General features: G+C 37.0%; 1 protein-coding gene across 2 annotated transcripts in view; it reads left to right on the top strand.

Moving 5' to 3' along the window:
* The window catches only part of cacng5b (calcium channel, voltage-dependent, gamma subunit 5b), a 54,520-nt gene that overhangs the window by 21,138 nt on the left and 10,807 nt on the right, over positions 1-22,575 (top strand). For both annotated transcript variants that reach the window (XM_051717474.1, XM_051717473.1), the window contains exon 4: positions 15,312-15,398. In XM_051717474.1, coding sequence (XP_051573434.1) covers positions 15,312-15,398 — 87 coding nt within the window. The remainder of the gene's footprint in view (positions 1-15,311; positions 15,399-22,575) is intronic.

Below are 22,575 nucleotides of genomic sequence, written 5' to 3'. Positions count from 1 at the left end.
GACATCACTGAGCACAAATGTTTTCACAATTTCTCCCTTTGTGTTAAGAAAAAGAAAGAAAGTGATATGGGGTTTTAACAACACAGGGGTGAGTAAACAATGACTGAATTTTCATTTTTGGGTGAACTAATGATTTAATTCAATGTTTGGCTGTGATGTGCTCCTGGAAAAGTAAATTATAAAATAACCTGCTATCAGGATTACTAAAGAGATTTTAGTGATTCAAGTGTGAAATTACTAACCTCCTGGGGAGAGTATTGAAGGCCTGGCAAAACAGTTTTATCGACTTATCTACTTTGTGCTTGCTAAAATAAACGTGTAACTCATAAGTAACATGGAGTTAGGTCAAAATAAATACAAATAACATAAAATTAATCAACAAATTAATGTATTTCTCTCACTTACCAGGGTAATGTCGTGCTCTCTGGCTATCAGCTCAAACCACTTTCCGTGACAGACGCATTTCATTCAAATGGTAGGGTTTACTCTGTGAAATGAACGGGATGAATCCTCAAGCGAGGTACCGCACGGCATCGATGGAAGAGCCTGCGCTTTTCGAATGAAATTAATTGATTCTGGATTTCAAACAAGAGCTCACTCAGTGCTGCGAACAGTCTGAATCCTCAAGCACAGGACCACACAGCGTTTGACGGGAGAGCTCTTGTTTCACGTAAAAATTATTGTAGCAATTAAGCAGGTAAAGAGGAAGCTGGGACTGGCTTGACAAACACATAGACATTTAATGACACTTTTTAGTGTATAAAAAAACAAAAACACGCACTGCTTTTCAGCCAGTTGCGTCAAATCATAAAAACACTCAAACATGCGGACAACTTCGTACATCTCTTTCCCGTCTGCTGCTGTCTCATCTCCTTATATACTCCCGGTGTGGCGGCAGGTGGAAATCATTCGGCACTTATCTTCCCGGCCTCACTCTGCCCAGACGCCGCTCTGCTCCGGCCTGCTCACCACATACACCCATCGCTGAACTCAGATCAGGGATTTCTCCGACCTGTGACCTACCCCCCCCCCCCCCATTTCTAGGGAGGGAGCATCGATGGGTCTCCGGGTCTGACCTGTGCGTGCCTGGGAGGGGGAATGGGCGAAAGAGAGGAGAAAGGGAAGAGGGGGTCGGGAATAACAAAAGGGAGAGAGAAAGCAGAGAGGGGAGAGAGAGGAGAGAGACTGGCTCGCCGGCCCGGATACGCCGTCGACTGGCCCTCAGCTCGCTGTCGTGCTTCCGTCTGCGATGCCGGGCAATGGCACTGGACCCCTCAGCCGTCCCTTCCGGTTGCCGGTTGATGCAGCGCTCCAGCGCCACCGGATCGAGCATTCCCTCGGAGTCGCGATCCTCAGTCAGCAGCGAGGACTCCTTGAATGGCGCATCCTTCCTCCTTCCTGGGTTTCAGCACCAGTGTAACAATTAAGAAGGTAAGGAGGAAGCTGGGACCGGCTTGACAAACACATAGACATTTAATGACACTTTTCAGTGTGTAAAGAAACAAAAACACGCACTGCTTTTCAAATCCTAAAATGCACACAAGAACTCGGGCTTCTCTCTCCCGTCTGCCGCTGTCTCTTCTCCTTAAACACTCCCGCCTCCCCTCGCTGGAATGCGAGGCCGGTGTGGCGCGCAGGTGGAAGTCATTCGCCACTTATCTTCCCGGCCTTGCTCTGCCCAGATGCCGCTCGGCTCCGCCCTGCTCACCACAATGATTAATGCTGTTTATTAAACAAGCGTGCTTTGCCATACAAATGGGCCGAATCCTCAAGCACGGGACCACACTGCGTACGATGGGAAGGGCCCATGTTTTTGTGTAAAATTATTTACATTGCATTTAAATGAGAGCTCACTCTACGATACACATGGGCTGAATCGTCAGGCACAGTGTTCAACGGGAGAGCATATACTATATTCAGATGAAAATGATTGATTCTGAGAAGCCGGCTTATGGCGAACTGTTTAGAGGTGACCTGAAGCAGCCCGATTGTCAGTCACTAAAGTGGGTAGTGATTCATTTGGCATAAGTGGCATAATCTGAGATGGTTAATCAGAAAAGCACATCGCAGTTACGGTGCTTAGTCACATGACCTGAAAGACATGCCACGGTTGCGTCACCTGGTCAACATGTTTGCGCTGCTTCGGAGATGCAGAATCACAGATTGAGCCAATAGCAGGAGCACCGTGGTTGCGGTGTCGCCAGGCTTTAACACACTACCTGAGGGGAGGATTTGCAGTGAGGTACCGGGGTAGTAGGTATGCGCTGGGGGAGAAGGGGATTAGAACTTGCAAAATTCTGGCTCATTACGGCTGCGGAGAAGCATAGACGAAAGCGCTTCAACATAAGCATGTTAAAATACAGTGGCAGCAGTACATTAGTATTTGAACCATTAATGAATGAGGCAGAAGAAAACCGAAGCGTGGTCGAACATAGATCACGTCAGTCAGCAACTAATATTGTGGCTAGCAGGGGCTCAAGGTTGGGCATGCATCTGCGTTCTGCTGAGATCACAGCCGAACCCAGCACTCTGATAGGGGTGTCTCCATTTTCAGAAACATTGGCACGAGGGCTACCACTACTTACTGCTTCCTGGAGCACAGTGTTTGCGGATAATACAACACTTACAGATAATGCAATGTGTAAATTATGCATTTGCAGAAATGCCTAGCATTAAGAGGCACTGGCGATTAGGGTAGTTAATGAATAGTTGATCCAGAATAGTAAAAGGTGGGCTCCTGCAGGAGCAGAGTTTAAAGCACTGCTGTAGCGGTCGAGCATTTGAACTGGAATGGGAAATGAGAGCATGATAAAAGGAGCTCTGGTGGGGGCCAGGAGTGGAACCACTGATGTGTTTTCGCTGTAGTGGAATCCCCTGTAGATGCACTTCTATAAAGATGTGTCAAACTTAGGAAATTTCACGGAAGGGTGTATAGCAATCGGATTTGTTAAGTTATGAAAATGTGGATTAATGACACATTACTTTGGGATTGTGTAGCACGATTAGGTGTTGCAAGACACCTGAAGACACGTGTAAAACAAAGTAACCATGCTCAAATGCTTGTTGAGGAAGAAAGAATGAAACGTAGCATCTGCGGACACCTTTGGGGAAAAGCAATAGACACTTATGATTTCTGTAATTATTACTGCTTATTATTGGTAGAGAAGCAGTGCTAAATTCAATGGCCTGCGAGCCATCAAGGGTGAAGAAAGTCTACTAAGTAGTTCAAGGGCACCGTTCTGATTTGCGGATCACAGCGAATTAGCTCCGTTAATTTTTCTTATTTAGGCTTAAATAACAGCCATCAGAGGCCTGCGGGCCATAGTGGGAATAACATTTAAACAATTGTGTAATAGAAGTGCATGAGCAGCCATAATGGTGATTAGTAGGTCCAAGCAGGTGAATAAAGGAAGCTTATTGTAGTGGAAAGATAGTATTCTCATTTCCTTATTATTGTAAGCAGATACAAACTTAATTTATTTGCTGGATTAAATTTCTGGATTATTTGTGAAGTGACCAGAATACATACTTACCTAATGTATGTGCATACATGTGACATCCTTTAAAGTGGCGATTTGTCATTTAATTAGAAGGCACTTGAAACTAAAATACTTGGATGACTGTCTGTGGTCTGATATTATTTAGCTTATACATATGGTTTGGAGTTTAGTAGATTATTTTCCAAACGTAATGTGAGTAATTCAATTATTTCTGTATTATATTTGGGATGAGATGACTCTCGAAATTATTTGGTGTTTGTGCCTGAGAATTGGATTTGAAAATATACTATGGACACCATTTGCAGTAGTGCTGAATAAATACAGCTTCTTTATATTATAGCCTATAATAAATTCTACAGAATAACTGAAATATTCTGAGGATAAAAGCAAAATACGATGCCGAATCATCCGGCGCTGATTTCAACACATTACTTTAAAATTGTGTGGAGCGCTGAATTATGACAGATTTGATGAGTCACTTTAAGTTAGACATAGACTTTTATGGTAGACATAGGTACAAAAAATAGGTTCTAAGGTAAAACCATTTAAGAGTCTATGATCCAATAATATAGAATAGCTTTAAAATAACCGACAACATTTGAAAAAGATTTTCCTGTGAGATTAAAGTGATGGATTGATTTCACCTGTTTGAAACGTTCATCCTGGTCTGTGGGAAGAGAGGAAGTAATACAATGGTCTATAATTTCACATTTGAGTAAAGTTTGCAGAAAGCACTTGCTGCGTGGTAAGGTGATCGCAAATGCTGCGAGGAGACGAGACACATTGCGGAATGAAGTTGAGATGAGGAACGCGACACGCCGCTTCCGGAGCCGAACTTGGCCTGCATCTGCTCGCACAGAAGCTGTATGCATTCTTATCTTTAATATTCTTATCTTTAATAGGTCAGAGCGGATGCTGCTGCGGCAGTGAGCTCACGCTAAAAGGTTGCTCTGGTTTGGAGAGATATTTGTAATTTAGAGTAGGAGTCGTTTGAAAGGAAGTTTGCTTGTTGCGTGATTGGCCCTGCATTCCGAATCGAATAAATCACCCTCCAAAGGGCATTTTGAAGGAAGAACAATCATGATAGTCATGTTGAAATAACTTTGAACAGAAATCCGAGAGCCCCACACATTTAGCCTCACAGTGGACTGAAAAGTCTTCGAAGGGAATAGGGCATAGGGATGATCGCTTCTGAATGGAACGCACCCTAAAACGGGCTTCACAGCAAGATAATCAGGGCTGAGAGGAATAAAAAGTCTGAGCGGGAGAACCGGTTTGAAACTGGAGTGTGTTGGGATAAGTTTTAAATCAGTGCTGATCTTTGTTTCCCTTGCCTCAAATCAAAGCTGTGATAGAGCTCAAGTTACGTGAAGCCGGAGCAGCGTCCAATCACAGAGGCACCGCTCTGGGTGGAAGTTAAGATGAGAGGATCTGTATACAGCCATATTGAACTGTACTACAGGTATACAGCGAAGCATTGGCCACTTGCGGAGGCAGCTTCAATGCCACATCTGCTCCGTTGAGGAAAGATTAGATAGAAAGACATGGCAGAAACAGTAGTTAAAGTGGCTGCCGCTGTTGCTGCGAAAATAAGAAAATAGTGAGCTGCGGCGGCAGCTTTGTTGAAAACGCGAGCTTATCTGATGAGGGCAAATGCTTTGTGCATAGTAGGTCATTTGTCGTATGGATCTGATGTGGGTAAGTGGGCGGGGCCAAATGCCAAAAGAACTGTCGCCGGATAGAGGTACACATTAATACATATCACTCAGTTAGCATGCTGACGATAGTGGAATTTTGGTCAAACACAAGCTATTTTCACAGTGTAAAAATATACAACATGCATATGAAAACAGAAGACTATGAAAAAGAAAAGGGCAGGAAAAGAGAGAAGATCACTGTGACAAAAACTGTTAAACAGATGTTAGGGCAGCCCAGAGCACCTTTTGGAAGATTTTGAAAAAGACATGAAAGCCAAAGTGTGCAAGCATCTCTTCAAAATCCATCATCAATACACACAGCTACAATCACTGCATAGATCTCTGAAAGCAAATATGCAAAGGAGGTGCAGCAAGTCCACTTCGGAGCATCCCATAGGCAGATTTCATAATGCCATTGTGTACACCACAGATGATATATTGACATTCTGTGCATTGTCACCTTCCATGAAACATGATCCTCCTGCCATTTGGGCTCAACTTGAACCAGTTCTTCAGTTCCTGAAGGAGAACCATCCAAGAATCCAAAAACTCTTTTCATCAGCGATGGGCCAACAATGCAATATCGGGGGGAATTTTTTTTTTTATCTCTTGAGCGCTTTTCCTTTCCAGATGGGATTTACTGCTGTAAACTGGAGTTCCCTAGAAGCTGGTCATGGCAAAGGGCCTGTCGATGGCATAGGAGTCACCATAAAGAGAACTGCAGATTCACTGGTAGCCAGAGGTATAGACATACAGTACCCACTGTGAAAGCCCTCTATGACACACTCCTTCCTCTAACCAAAGTAAAGCTCATCTGTGTGGAGGAAGAACAGATATCCAGAGTAAGTGCACTCCTTCCCAAAGAGCATTCATCAAATAATCTGCAATAACCCTGGCACAATCCATTATAGAGTTCTAAGCTGCTTCTGCAACAGAGAAGCCATCTGTCCCTGTTTCCACCCTTTGTCCACCAACATTGCAACACACGCAAATCCTGGCAGAGATGTAGGAACACCTGAACTGACAGACTCAGAAGATGGAAGCTATTCTACCTCAAGTGTTGGGTGTGAAGAGACTCTTTGTCCAGTTGATGATATCACTGAAGACCTTGTTGGCAAGTGGTGTGTTGCTATATATGACAATGAGCCTTATTCTGGAATCATTGAAGAAGTGGAAGAAGGTGATATATACATCTTTTTGTCCTCTTCCCTGACATATTTCAGTACCTGCAATGCCTCAATCTATTTCCTTTTATTTTACCACTCATACAGGTGCCCTGGATGTCAAAGTCATGCACAACATTGGGTGAAACCATTTGGCCACGAATCGAGGATAAGATCTGGTATACAGTGGACAAAGTCATCACTTTAATCTCTCCACCTAAAAAAGTCACACAGTGGCATGTCCAGATCAGCCCAAGAATGTTCAGAGCAGTGTTTGAAAAGCTACATTTGTGAATAGACAAAGTATTTGTGCTAAAAATTTCTTGATTTGTGAAGGTGTAAAAGACACATTCTTCAGTAAATGCAGTTGATCAAGAAGTTCATGATCAGTTCATGATTAAACTGCAAACATTTTCTGTTGTTTGTATCATATTTTTCTTTAAGATGTTGGATCTGTTTGTTTACAGACTTTTTGAGGATACATTAGTTGAACTTTTGTTAAGCTTTTATTTTTTAAACTGAAACCACTTATTATTTTACACTATTCCTCATCTGTATGGCAATTTAAAAGTCAAATACAGATGATAGGAACAATTGTTATGCCTTTATAATAAACTACTATCGTAAAATATTTGTGCTTGTAATAATTTTGGCAAAAAACATTGTATGAGTTCAGAATATGAAAAAAATAAAGTGAGTAAAATGTGATATAGCATTCCAAACAAAATATAACCGTCACCACCAAACCCCCTGGTGTTTTGTCAAAATTAAAGTAAATGAGTTACTAACTAAAACTTTTTATAAAAACTGATTAAATATGTTACATTTCATCAATCATCAATCAAACTCTTAAATCAGTATGATCAAATGTATGCATTTTTTGGGCAATGGGGCGGTCATAAATTTGGGGGACAAATATATAAAAAATTGGGTTCTGACTAGTATTATGATTGGCAGACAAATCATTTTAAGGGGTTGAACGTCGGATGGAGCGCCATCATTTCCAGAGTGGTGTGCGGAGATGGGAAGGGTGGCAGCTTTTGAGGAGATGGCAGGAAGTAGGCTGGGGTTTGGGGACTTGTTTTTCAGGAAGTGGGGTAGGTATTTGGTGGTTTTGGGGGACTCTCTGGGAAGGGATGGGAGAGAGAAGTTTAGTTTAATTATATATGTTTATTATATATTTATTTATTTATTTTGTTTGTTTGTGTGTGTATTATTTTATGTGACTACAGGGTGTTCGTTGGGGGTTAGGGTAGGGTTGGTGTTTGGAGAGGGATATTAGTGGGGGTTAAATGTTGATTTGGTGTGTATGTGTTGTGTTTTTCTCTGTTGTGTTTTTCTTTGAATCAATAAAAATGTTAATTACAAAAAAAAAAAAAAAACGTATGCATTTTACAGAGAAAATTCACATTTAGATTTCGGTGAATCTTATAAATTGAACTTTTAAAAAAAATGTCAATTTTAATTGATTTGGCTGTGAAAATATTTGAGAAAAATTCATACAAATAATCTTTATAAGGGGGATGGAAACAAATTCTTAAAATATAAATATAATGCTTTTATTAATGTGTATTTCTGTGTTTTGGTAGTGACAACTTTTGAGAGAGGAAAAACATTCCAAAAAAGTGTAAAAATACAATTTGAAAACTGACTGTTCTTTTACTAGATATGTGTACCTAAGATATGATACTAAATATATATGGACAAAGTTTTGGAGAAAAAAACATACAAAAATTTAAAATGTGTCCCAAGTCAGTAGAATGGTCCATATACACTTACTCCAGTGTTGATTGGTTGGATTAAATGAACATGCTCCTCCCGAACTTTTGTTAAGAACTCCATATTATGATTCAATATGTCGTGAGCCACTGCAACCGCTCGCCCCTCGCACGATAGTGCATCAGCCAGGTGCAGTTTCAGTCTATCCCATAGATTGGGTCACTTCATGCGATTCATAGAAGCAGCTCTGACCGCACTAAGAAATGCCAGTTTAGGAGTTTGTGCTTATTTACATGACCCGCTTCTATCAATTTGAACTTTAATAAAGGATGCATTAAAGATACTGTATAACGGAGGAGCCCAGGGTGGTTCCTTTTTAGACATGCAAGTTTTGCTTTATTTCACAACGACATTGCTTCTGTATTTATTTGTTTTGTATAATTCCCTCATACTTTGCAGTCAACATCACCTTAGGCTGTTTTGAATGTTTGGAGTTTGGAGTGCGTCTGGCCTGTGAACTGTGTCTACTTCCTCTCCTCTTCCAGGCACTCGAGCTGAAGTGCTCCTCTCGCGCGTCATCATTAGAGTGTCATGAGATCAAACAACAACTATTCGACTACAATGTATTATTGTCGATGTTGTCGATATCGCCGACTAATCACTTCAGCCCTACAAATGACCCAAATGCTTATATCTTATTGGTGGATGAGTTTTTCTGCAGGACAAAACTAGTCAGTACAAAGATGGCTTGTGTTGCGGAGAAGAAAAAGGTTTTCACTTCACTGTATCAAAATTTTTAAAAGTAAAGCAAACAGCTGCAAAGCATTTTTGAGTTTACTCAATGCCAGGCTAATAAGGTGTATCAGCTTAACAATTCAAGTTGGATTGTAAGTTCCATGAACTCAATACAATAATTTCAGCAAACTCGAAATTATAAGTGATTTTACAAAGAGTTCTAAGTTCAACAAACATTTTAAAGTACATTTGACCATACGTTTTTTTATATTGATGTAATAGATATTCTGTATTAAGCAGATCCACATTTCTACATAAGATCATGTGTCAGCCCAGCCAAAGTAACAAATAGTACTAACCCTTGTAATAATACTAACCCTAACCCATCTAACCCTAACCATGGGAAGCCTGGCTATATTTAGGCTTAAAAGCCTGTAAGTTCTACCTTCACCACCAAACTTTACATTGTATGTGCTCATTTTTTTATTGAATTTTTTTATGTTGCCCTGACTTAAATGGCATAAAAGTTGACCTTATTGATTGTTTTGAGTACTCTCAACTTTTTATACATTATATAGTTCAATCAACTTTTAAAATGGATTTTATCTGACAAAACTGAAGTTGGATTTTTTTACAGTGTTGTATTGTCTGTATAAGTTGTCTGGTCATGAGTTGTTTCCTCCCTGATGGTTTGAAACGTAATTGCCGTGGGAACAGGCGTAAAACTCCCATTTTAGAGCTGTAAGAACTGCAGAGTCATTTTCTGATGAGTTATCCTTGTTCTGTGTCAGATTCTGTCCAGAGAGGTTTGTCCATTCCTGTCGAGTCGTCTGCTTGTTTTGTTTCCCTGATGTTCAAGTCAAAGTGGAAAAAAACCACAGCCAAATACTTAATAAACTTGGTATTCTACGATGACCTAAATGACTGAGCACCTTCATACATAATCTGTCCAGTTTATAGACCTTATTCACACTAGCGCCATCTTTGATTTTCGAATGGAATGACAACGAGGCTTTTAGGGATAGACATACAGTCTCTTTAATGGGTTGTACTGTTGTTTAAAGTGTTTTTGGTTTGCTCTGCTGAGAAAAATATCTTTCCAAGAAATTTAAGTAGATAAAAACTCCAGACAACATGAGTTGTGGAAAATTAGATCTAGAAGATTTTTTGATAGCTTTATATTCCTCACAGCCTCGTTTTCATTCCCAGTAGAAGATGGTGGGAGCCTGGGTAGCTCAGCGAGTAAAGACACTGACTACCACACCTGGAGTCACAAGTTCGAATCCAGGGCGTGCTGAGTGACTCCAGCCAAGTCTCCCAAGCAACCAAATTGGCCCAGTTGCTAGGGAGGGTAGAGTCACATGGGGTAACCTCCTCGTGGTCACTATAATGTGGTTCTCACTCTCAGTGGGGTGCATGGTTAGTTGTTCATGGATACCGCGGAGAATAACGTGAAGCCTCCACACGCGCTATGTCTCCGCGGTAATGCACTCAGAAAGCCACGTGATAAGATGGCAGGTTGACGGCCTCAGATGCGGAAGCAACTGAGATTCATCCTCCGCCATCCGGATTGAGGCGAGTCACTACGCCACCACGAGGACCTAGAGCGCATTGGGAATTGGGCATTCCAAATTGGGGAGAAAAAGGGGAGAAAAAAATGTCAAAGATGGTGCTACTGTATATAATCTTATTAATATAATGTGCAGTTCATGTACAAAATAAAGCATTTCATAAAAATGTAAAACCAAATGTAAATTTTTTTATAGTTGTATATTGTAAGGTGGACAAACAGCATTTTCTGAAGGTTAAGCGCCTCATTTATATATTTTTATTTATTTTTTTTTTTTTTGAGAATCTCAAGCCCTATTTCGTACCCTATTCTTAGAAAGTGTCTTCTGTCACTATTCTAAATTTGTCCCCTGTAAAAAGCCAGTCAACTGAGTTCATTACAATAGACTTCACACAGTAAAAAAAGGGTTTATTGGTTTTTTGCCTTTATTTCTGGCTGATCAGGCATTTTGGGCCGATTACAGAGGTTTCTGCTGTATCCCACAGTCTCTCATCTCCTCCCTTGAAATCTTCATGGCAATAGTTGTTAGGGAGCAACGTTTCCTGGATGCGTTTCATGATAGAATTTCGTCTGCTTTATTGAGGTTTATCCATGTGCGGTTGGATGTCTCGTTATTATTTAAATGACGTGTTGAGCTCTCACTCTTCTGAATTGTCAAACAAACACCTGCGGTGTAACAAACACACACTTTAGTCTCTTTGAAGGAATGCAATGTGTGTGTGTGTGCGTGTGTGTGAAGATGTGGGCGAGCGCTTGGACTGGGTTTGATCCAAACCCACACTGTTTACAGCCTGTGAAATTGAGTGTGACATGAGCAGATGTGAGCCATCATTTCAGCTCTACAGGGATAGGCTTGTTGACCATAATTAGACTTCTGAATTGAAACACCAAAAACTTTCTGAGGTCCAAGACTATTTTTGTTCTACTGTGAAAATGTTTATGTGGGTGTTATAGTGTGTAAATGTATTATAGATTGTGTGATGTTGACATCATGATCGGCAGGTCTCACGGCATGATGAAAGTGTCAATGTCATGTAATTTAATTCAGTCATCTCTGAATTACACTCTCACATTCTCTTTTACGAAGCAAAGAAAAATACCAGATCTCTATAAAAACTCAGGCGCTTCTACACAAGCATTGAGAAAGTCTATGGGGCAGGACATTGGATCAGGATAAACTTTAACATTAGGGCTGTCAATCGATTACATTTTTTATATTGAATTAATATGATGCATCAGACAGATGCTTTTGGAACATCTCACTGTTCCAATTTTAAGACATTTCAAGACAAGATATATGTAGTTTACTTTAGCCTTTGCTTTGCATACCTCTGTGATTCTGCTGGGTGATTTCAATATTCATGTAGACACTGACTCCACTACGGCTAATGAGTTTCTGTCTTTCCTTGATTTTTTTCAATTTTACACAACATGTGAAATTTCCGACTCATTGTCATGTCGCACCACCCTGCGGCGCTTGCCTCTGGTGTAGACAGGGTGTTACAATACAAAGCTGCCTTGAATACAGCATGTGCTAACTATTTCTCCTAGATTATTAACAACTCCAGTTGTAAGACCTGCACTTCTCTTGGATCTGGCATTGTACCATTAGCATTAAAAACTGCTGATATTACTTCCATACTCAAGAAACCTGGTTTGGACCTGTCAGTATTGCAGAATTATAGGCCTATTTCCAATCTTCCGTTTGTGGCTAAAATACTAAAGAGGGTGGCTGCCTAGCTTCTAATGATTCTTTTGAGCCTTTTCAGTCAGAGTTTCGCCCTCTACATAGCACTAAAACAGCACTTCTGTATGTAGTCAACAATCTCCTAATTTCCGCTGATTCTGGTTCACTTAACATCCTTCTTAATCTTGAACTTAACTCAGCCTTTGACACTGTCTGCCATAAAATTATTCTAACTCCTCTTTCAGCTATGGCATTACGGGCACTGCTCACCTCTGGTTAACTTCCTATCTACAAGAAAGAAAGCATTTATTATTATTTTTTCAATTCAGAAATATAAATCATCTACTACATTTGTTTCAAGGGGGTCCCTCAGGGATCAGTATTGGGCCCTCTTGTTTTTGTAATTTACATCCTCCCACTTGGGAAAATAATGCGGCACCATGGCCTCAGTATTCACTGTTATGCAGATGATACCCAAATCTTTGTTATAGTTACTGTTCCTCTACAGCATTCCCACCCCCTTTACTTTCTATTTGCCTTCACATTTTAAAGATCTGGATGGATGCAAACTTCTTACAACTCTTTAATAAATAGGCCCCAAATCTCTGGTAGCTCATTATCACAGGCTTTCTGTCAATGTCGATGGTATAGATATTAAGCCCTCTCTCACTGCATTAAATCTTGGGGTGATTTTTGATTCTTTACTTACCTTTAAATCTCATGTCAATCATGTGATTAAGATTTAATTTTTACACCTCTGCAATACTGCTCGTCTTCGCCATTCACTTAACTTGAAACACAGTTATTCATGCGTTCATATCCATCAGGTTAAATTATTGTAATTCACTTCTCTCTGGTCTACCTGCTAAAACTTTAAATTGCCTATTCTGTGGCCAGAGTCCTTACTAACAGCAAAAGAACAAAACATATCACTCTGATACACCAACAGCTACACTGGCTACAAATCACCTACCACATTCATTTTAAGATATTATCTCCTCGCACTCTTAGATTATCTGGTGCAATTTTTTAATTTTTTTTTTTTTTTTTTTTTTGTCTGTCCCAAAGTTTAGATTTGCATCTATGGTTGGAAGGTCATTCATGTCTGTCGCTCCGCAACTTTGGAATTCTCTTCCTTCTTCACTCCGAGACCTCACCTCTTTCTCTTCTTTTAAATCCCAACTAAATCTCATCTCTTTTCCCAGTGTTTCCCAGACTGCTACTAGTTTATCTCATTGCAATGCATGTGCTCTTTGATATGTTTTTGTTTTACCTGTATTTGATCTTTGTTTTGTTGTCTGATCCTTGTTTCCGTGTTTGATCCTTTTTTCTTTTTTGTCTTTTCATGCAAGTTTTCTTTTGTAAAGCGATCTTGAGTCTAAAAAAGGTTCTATATAAATAAATATATTATTATTAGTTCTCGAGACACATGTATTCTGTTGTGCTCTATTCTTTCTTTGAACACAAAACATGTCCTGCATAAAAGTATCCTTTTGTATTGCCTGCTCTCGTTATGTGTGGTTTGGCGAGATCAGGTGCTGAGGCTGCGCTTACTGCCCCCTGCTGATTGTGAAATGCAAAAACATGAAAGTGGTACTTCAAGCTTGAATTGCTCTGATGGTAGGACAAATCCTTATTACAGATTTATATATGGGTCACGAGGCACGATTAATTGCATTAACTTTATTAATGCGTTATTTTTATATAAACTCAATATTTTAACAGCTTCAAAATTGTAAAAACGCAAAACGTAAAAAAGCATAAAAAAGAACTGCCTCTGTTCTCCTCGCAGTGTTATGCAATGTTTTGCTAACCTTGAACCTAGCTCTTTTTATAAATCCTATATTACCCTATAAAAACTAATTTGCATTGGCAGGAGTACATTTATGAGCATACTGTCATCTAGCAAGTGCATTCATGGCAGTTTTATTAATAAAGTATTAAAAATGACTTACCTCAATGTGTTTTCGTGTAGTAGCTCAGAAGACACTATAGTTTTTTGTTTCCAATGCTTCTAAAAAATATTTTAATTAAGGGTGATCAACTCCTACTTCTGCCATCTTTGGTGCTCAAATGCTTTTGACAATGTTATATCTGAATTGTAACCCTAGTTCTGCAGAAACTCCCACGAGACTGCATTTGGTGCTAGGTTATGGTTTTAGTCTCATGAGAACAAGAACTACTGTCTGCTTAATGTGTCTATTTTTATTTAGTGCAGATTTATTTTTTCACTTAAAAGTAGCGAGGAACAGCATGTTTTTATTTTATTTTTTTATTTTTTTTATGTAGTGGAGTAAAAAGTAAGATATTATGCTTTTGCATGTAGTGAAGTAAACGTTTCCTAAAATAAAAAATACCCTGATAAAGTACAGATACTTGAAAAATGTACTTGAGTATAGTAATGAAGTAAAAAAAACTATAGTACTGTCCACTACTGACAATTAGATAAAGCTTCCAGTGCAAATAGCACTTATGAAGCTCCAGTAGACTACCAGAGAAACACAGCATACAGATGGGACTCAAAGCGACGAGTCTGGGTCCTCTTGTACAATGAATATCGATCTTTTGCACCTTGATTTAAATGGTACATGTATCTGCAAGTATCTGGTGCTCAGTGGTTGGCTTCCAGACTATGGAAATATTCATGTAAAAAGAAGTGAATTTTTTTTTTTTTTTTTTTTGTTTCACTGTTTAATATATTTATTTGTTTGTTTGTGGCTGAAGTAAAAATAAAAGGTCTGAGTTTTGGTTCTTTTTAAGAAGACTCAAGTGTGAACCCTTGAAGAGTAAAAGTCTTTTTATTGGCAGTAGAAATTTGGCAAAACATTTCTAAATTTTGGTCAAAAGGAATCATTTACTAGGCTTTTTTTATTATTATTATTACATCGCGGTTCAATAATTTTCAAAATAATCACAATATGACTTTTTGTCCAAATCGAGCACTTTAATAGAAATACAAGTTCACATTTTTGCCTTGCCCTACAGACTTTCATTTTAAGTGCATTAATGTAAACATGATTTTTGTTTTTTACAATTCTGTCCATCCAGCTTAATTTGTATTGATCCTGGAACTCTTCTTTAATTCTTCCTCATCTTGCAAGTTTGCAGCAAAGCTCATTTGCAAGTGAAAATAATCAGTGGCAAATTTACCATGAGCTCTAGATTTTTGTAAGGGCTGATATGTAAATGAAACATAACTGAAAACTCAATGAAATCTCCTGTGGTCTCTCTCTGTGTCAGGTGAGGAGAGGGGCCGTTGTTTCACGATTGAGTATGTGATGCCCATGAGTGTTCAGCTGACCAGTGAATCCACCATCAGTGTATTGAGTAAGTGATTATACACCCATGAACAAAGATATGAGTCAAATCATTGTATAATCAAATGGTTCTGCAAAAACTTGATTTCTTTAAAAGTGTATAGTATATTCAAATCCAGTTCAATCAATAGAGACTGATTTTAAATACTCATCATGGACAGACACTCCATTGCAGCTGTTCAGGTTGTTAAAACCTGAAAGACAATGGGTTTATGAGTAAAAGAAGGTCTGTGGTTAATATTAATAGCAGTGATTTTCATGTTTTGTTTTACAGTGTAAATTACACACAATCGTACTTCAAACATGTATCAAGCACTAATTTCTACACAGTAGTTGTTAAAAAGTTAATGCTAAATAAGGACTAAAGCAGTTGTCTGATTTTTCAAACAGGTAAACTTACATTGTTGTGGTAGTTGTAATGATTATTTAGCAATGCACAGTATTAGCAACATACAGTATTAGCAATGTACAGTATTAGCAACATACAGCATTAGCAATGCACAGTATTAGCAATGTACAGTATTAGCAACGTACAGTATTAACAATGCACAGTATTAGCAACTTACAGTATTAGCAATGTACAGTATTAGCAATGTACAGTATAAGCAACTCAGAGTATTAGCAATATACAGTGTTAGCAATGTACAGTATTAGCAACATACAGTATTAGCAATGTACAGTATAAGCAATGTGCATTGCTATAATGTAGCCTACAGTTTTAGCAACGTCAAAGCTTTCTAGCAAGTCAGTCCATTAGTTGCCATATTTGAATGCTCCCAGGAAGCTATTTCCAGTCATGAAAGTGCAGCTCCTAGCTACTTGAATGGGGAAAGACCGAAATCTCCAATACGGCTGCTCAAAGAACATTTAAAATCAGCACTAAAATCTGACAACACTGGTATCATAAATTGTGCTACTTTCCCCTCAGATTATGCTAAATAAACTACATTTTCCTGGCTTATATAGCTAATGTGCATGTGCATTCTCGAGTTGATTGACAGGCGATGTCTTTATATAAAAGGTGATTGGCTCTTATACCTGTAAGGCGGGACTTCCTTTTCTACATCCGTTGAATGTTACAATTTTTCCCATTCATTTTAATAGAAGTGGCCCATCTCTGCTAAATAGTCTCTGGCAATACAGTATTAGCAACTTACAGTATTATCATTTTAGAGTATTATCAACTTACATATTAGCAATGTACAGTAAAAGCAATGTACAGTATTAGCAACATACAGTATAAGCAACTCAGAGTATTAGCAACGAACAGTGTTAGCAATGTACAGTTTTAGCAATGTACAGTGTTAGCAATGAGTTTTAGCATTGTACAGTATTAGCAATGTACATTATTAGCAATGTACAGTATAAGTAACATATAGTGTTAGCAATGAGTTTTAGCAATGTACAGTATTAGCAACTCAGAGTATTAGCAACATACACTTTTAGCAATGATTTTTTTATCAATGTACAGTATTAGCAACATGCAGTATAAGCAACTCAGTATTAGCAACGTATAGTATTAGCAATGTACAGTATAAGCAACTCAGAGTATTAGCAACGTACAGTGTTAGCAATGTACAGTATTAGCAACATATAGTATAAGCAACTCAGAGTATTAGTTATGAACGGTATTAGCAAATTACAGTATAAGCAACACAGAGTATTAGCAACATACATTATTAGCAATGTACAATATTAGCAATGTACAGTATTAGTAACGTGGAGTATAACAACTCAGAGTATTAGCAACATACAGTGTTATCAATGTAAAGTATTAGCAATATACAGTATTATCAATGTACATTATTAGCAGCGTACAACATAAGCAACTCAGAATATTAGCATCGTACAGTGTTATTAATGTAAAGTATTAGCAATATACAGTATTAGCAATGTACAGTATAAGCAACTCAGAATATTAGCAACGTACAGTGTTAGCAATGTACAGTGTTAGCATTGTGCAGTATTAGCAATGTACAGTATAAGCAACGTACAGTATAAGCAACATACAGTGTTAGCAATGATTTTTAGCAATGTACAGTATTAGCATTGTACATTATTAGCAACGTACAGTATAAGCAACATACAGTGTTAACAATGAGTTTTAGCAACGTAAAGTTTTATCAATGATTTTTATCAATGTAAAATATGAGCAATGTACAGTATTATCATCTCAGAGTTTTAGCAATGTATAGGGTTAGCAATGTACGGTATTAGCAATGTGCAGTATTAGCAGCTCAGAGTATTAGCAATGTACAGTATTAGCAAAGTACAGTATAAGCAGTTCAGAGGATTAGCGATGTACAGTATTAACAATGTACAGTATTAGTAACGTACAGTATAAGCAACCCAGAGTATTAGGAATGTACAGTGTTATCAATGTACATTATGAGCTATGTAAAGTATTAGCAATGTACAGTATTAGCAACTCAGAGTATTAGCAACATACAGTGTTAGCAATGTACAGTATAATAAATGTACAGTATGAACAATGTAAAGTATTAGCTGCGTTCAATGTTAGCAATGTACAGTTTGAACAATGTACAGTATTAGCGATATACAGTATAAGTAATATACAGTATTATCAATGTACAGTATAAGCAATGTACAGTATTATCAATGTACAGTGTTAGCAATGTACAGTATTAGCAACTTACAGTATAAGCAATGTACAGTATTAGCAATGTACAGTATTAGCAATGTAAAGTATAAGAAACTCAGACTATTTGCAACATAAAATGTTATCAATATACAGTATGAGCAATGTACAGTATTAGCAATGTACAGTATAAGCAACATACAGTGTTAGCAATGTATAGTATTAGCAATGTACAGTATTAGCAACTCAGACTATTAGCAACATACAGTGTTAACAATGAGTTTTATCTATGTACAGTATTATCAATGTACAGTATTAGCAACGTACAGTATAAGCAACATACAGTGTTAGCAATGAGTTTTAGCAATGTACAGTATTAGCAATGTACAATATTAGCAACGTACAGTATAAGTAACTCAGAGTATTAACAACGTATGGTATTAGCAACTCAAGAGTATTAGCAACGTACAGTGTTAACAATTAGTTTTAGCAATGTATAGTATTAGCAATGTACAGTATAAGCAACTCAGAATATTAGCAACATACAGTGTTAGCAATGTACAGTATGAACAATTTACAGTATTAGCAACTCAGCATTAGCAACGTACAGTGTAATCAATGTACAGTATGACAAATGTACATATTAGCAACGTACAGCATAAGCAACTCAGAGTATTAGCAATATACAGTATTATCAATGTACAGTGTTATCAATGTAGTGTTAGCAATGTGCAGTATTAGCAACGTACAGTATAAGCAACTCAGAATATTAGCAACTTACAGTGTTAGCAGTATACAGTATGAGCAATGTACAGTATTAGAAATGTACATTATAAGCAACTCAGAGTATTAGCAACATACAGTGTTATTAATGTACAGTGTTAGCAATGTGCAGTATTAGCAATGTACATTATTAGTAATGTACAGTATAAGCAACTCAGAGTATTAGCAACGTAGAATGTTAGCAATGTACAGTATGAGCAATGTACAGTATTAACAACTCAGAGTATTAGCAATGTACAGTGTAATAAATGTACAGTATGAGCAATGTACAGTATTAACAATATATCGTATTAGAAATGTACAGTATAAGCAACTGAGTATTAGCAGTTTACAGTTTTAGCAACTTACAGTTTTAGCAACTTACAGTATTAGCAATGTACAGTATTAGAAATTAATTTTAGCAATATCCAGTATTAGCAATGTACATTATTTGCAACGTACAGTATAAGCAACATACAGTGTTAGCAATTAGTTTTAGCAAAGTACAGTATTAGCAATTGTAGCAGATCTCTTAGTTCAGACAATGGAGGAGTCAGGAGACAACGAAGCAGATTCAAGGTCAGTCACTTTAATGTTCACTTTTGATGGTAACCGTCAATACAAACTAAATGATTTCCAAAAATAAGGGCAAAACTGTAGGATTGTAGGGTAGTCGGTCACTCTCTCTCCCCCTCTGATAATCTGGCGTGCCTTTTTAAGTCTCCCTCCGCCATCACTATAATGAGAGACAGGTGTTAGAGATAATTATGAACCAGGTGACGAGCCTTACTGCTCTCTCTCTCCCGCAGACCGACACATGTCCACGCCCCCATGCCACAGCAATGTACAGTATTAGCAATATACAGTAATAGCAACGTGCAGGGTTAGCAATGAGTTTTAGCAATATACAGTATTAACTGTACATTATTAGCAACGTACAGCATTAGCAATGTACAGTGTTATCAATGTACAGTATGAGAAATGTATAGTATTAGCAACATAGAGTATGAACAATGTACAGTATTAGCAACTAGAGCATTAGCAACGTACAGTGTTATCAATGTACAATATGAGAAATGTACAGTATTAACAACATACAGTATTAGCAACTCAATAGTATTAGCAACGTACAGTGGTAGCAATGAATTTTAGCAATGTACAGTATTAGCAACGTACAGCATAAGAAACTCAGAGTATTAGCTACGTACAATGTTAGCAATGTACAATATTACCAATGTACAGAATAAGCAATATACACTATTAGTAACGTACAGTATAATTAATGCACAGTATTAGCAATGTACAGTTTTAGCAATGTACAGTATTATCAATGTACAGTATTAGCAACTTGCAGTATAAGCAATGTACAGTATTAGCAATGTACAGCATAAGAAACTCAGAGTATTAGCTACGTACAATGTTAGCAATATACAACATTACCAATATACAGAATAAGCAATATACAATATTAGCAACATACAGTATAATTAATGCACAGTATTAGCAATGTACAGTGTTAGCAATGTACAGTATTATCAACGTACAGTATTAGCAACTTACAACATAAGCAATGTACAGTATTAGCAACGTACAGTTTTAGCAACATACAGTGTTAGCAATGTACCACATTAGCAATGTACAGTTTTAGCAATGTACAGTATTAGCAGCGTGCGGTATAAGCAACTCTGAATATTAGCAACGATTTCAGGAATTGATATTTTTACTAGTAACAATGTAATTGTTCATATCAAAAATTATATTTTTACTAGTAACAAGTACATTCTTTATATCAAGAATTAGAATTTTAACTAGTGAAAATTGAATTGTTGATATCTGTAATTACCTTTGCATCTGCCGCCTTTTTAACTTTTCATCACATGTAGGATATGAATTGTTGACAGCAACAATTACATTTTCACTAGTTAAAATGCTAATTCTTGATATCAGGAATATAATTTCTAATAGTGGAAATGCCCATTTTTGATATCAGTAATTATATTTCCACTAGTAAAAACGTGAATTCTTGATATCAATAATTATGTTGAAATGTAATTTTACTAGTTAATTTCTTACGTTTGTTTGCTTTTTTAGATTTAAAATGTGCTGTTTTTACATCAATTTCGATTTGATTACTATCTAAAACATTTAATGGTAGCCTTTTCAACACTTTTCAGTAAGGTTTCATGTGTTAATATTAGTTAATGCAGTAGGTTTCATGAATTAACAAAGAACATTTTTTTTAACAGCATTTATTAATCTCTGTTAATGTTAATGGATAAAACATTGTTCTTTGTAATTTATATTTTATGAACTAATGTTAACATCTACAACTTCTAATTTTAAAAATATATTAGTAAATGTTGAAATTAAACTTAACCAAGATTAACAAATGCTGTAAAAGTATTGCTCATTGTTTTTCAAGTTAACAAATGTAGTTAACTAATATTAACAAATGAAACTTTGGGGCCTGGGTATCTCAGCGTGTATTGACACTGACTACCACCCCTGGAGTCACGAGTTAGAATCCAGGGCATACCAAATTGGGGAGAAAAGGGTACAAAATTGCAAAAAAAAAAAAAATAAATAAATAAAACTTTATTGTAATGTGTTACCATTTGACTATACTATATGTGATCATTTGATTTCCTTCCTGTTCATTACAAAGAGTACTTAAAAAAGATGGGCATTTAATGTCATATGTATTTAATCATATCAAATTCAAAATAAACATTCAATTACAAAGCCTAACAAAACATATACATTGCAAAATAAAAAATAACAAATCTGTATTACATAATTAATAAGAAATGTAAATAATAATAAATTATACTAAAATAATTATTTAAACAACAAAGGCTTGAGTGACTCAAAACAAAAGCATTTTTAAAAAATACAACCCAAACGCCAATCGAACTGTTTCCAGAATAATATTCGTTATGACAACCAATTAAAGCTTCTATAAGAATAACGAGAAATACATGTATACAGATCCAGTAGTTAGCAGATAAACACTTTGCTTAATAAAGTAATTGTTTATCAAAAATGCTAGATTTGATAAAACTTTACATAGACAAAAACTTACCGTGCTATCCGATATGATTGTTCTGTCATTAGCTCCGCCCGTAACATCAGTCCGGAGTCTGCGGGCCTGAAACTGCTGTGACTTAAGGCTGATTTATGCTTCTGCATCAAACCTACTGCTCTGCGGCTCAGCAGATGCATACTATTGTGTGTAATGTATCTGTGTGCTGTTGATAAATGTATGAAAATGTGTTCCATCGCTTTGCATAAAATCATAGGCTAAATTAATGTTTGGGTATTAGGAACAAAGAGGAGTAGATATAAAAATCTAACAAACATGTTATTATGTACGTGAACTTGATGCCGTGAAAATAAGTTTTCACATTTTACTTTTTACTTAACCTTTGAGAAAATAAATTGGCTAAATCTTTAGATTTATTTTTTATTATTTTTATTTTATGCACTTTAGTTTAAAATGGAATGCACTAATTTAACAGCCATGAATGTTCTTTCCAATAATAATAACACGGTGCTGTTCGGTTTATCTTTTGAGTTGTACCATCTTGTGGACTTGGGAAACAACGTCAATTTAAATAAAGTATCTGGTGACTTGAAAATTCCAAATTACTTTGAATTTTGATAATATTTAAGGTAAAAATTAGAATTTAGTCTCTTGGCCCTGTTGACAGCACTACCAATTACCTTGGCTATCTAGCTAAAACTATATATATATATATATATATATATATATATATTTGCTTATATTTAAGATTCACACATTTCAATTTCATAACACAATAATTGA

This window comes from Myxocyprinus asiaticus, chromosome 14 (assembly GCF_019703515.2).
Source record: "Myxocyprinus asiaticus isolate MX2 ecotype Aquarium Trade chromosome 14, UBuf_Myxa_2, whole genome shotgun sequence".
In the NCBI taxonomy this organism is placed as follows: domain Eukaryota; kingdom Metazoa; phylum Chordata; class Actinopteri; order Cypriniformes; family Catostomidae; genus Myxocyprinus; species Myxocyprinus asiaticus.
This window is presented reverse-complemented; position numbering and strand designations above follow the sequence as displayed.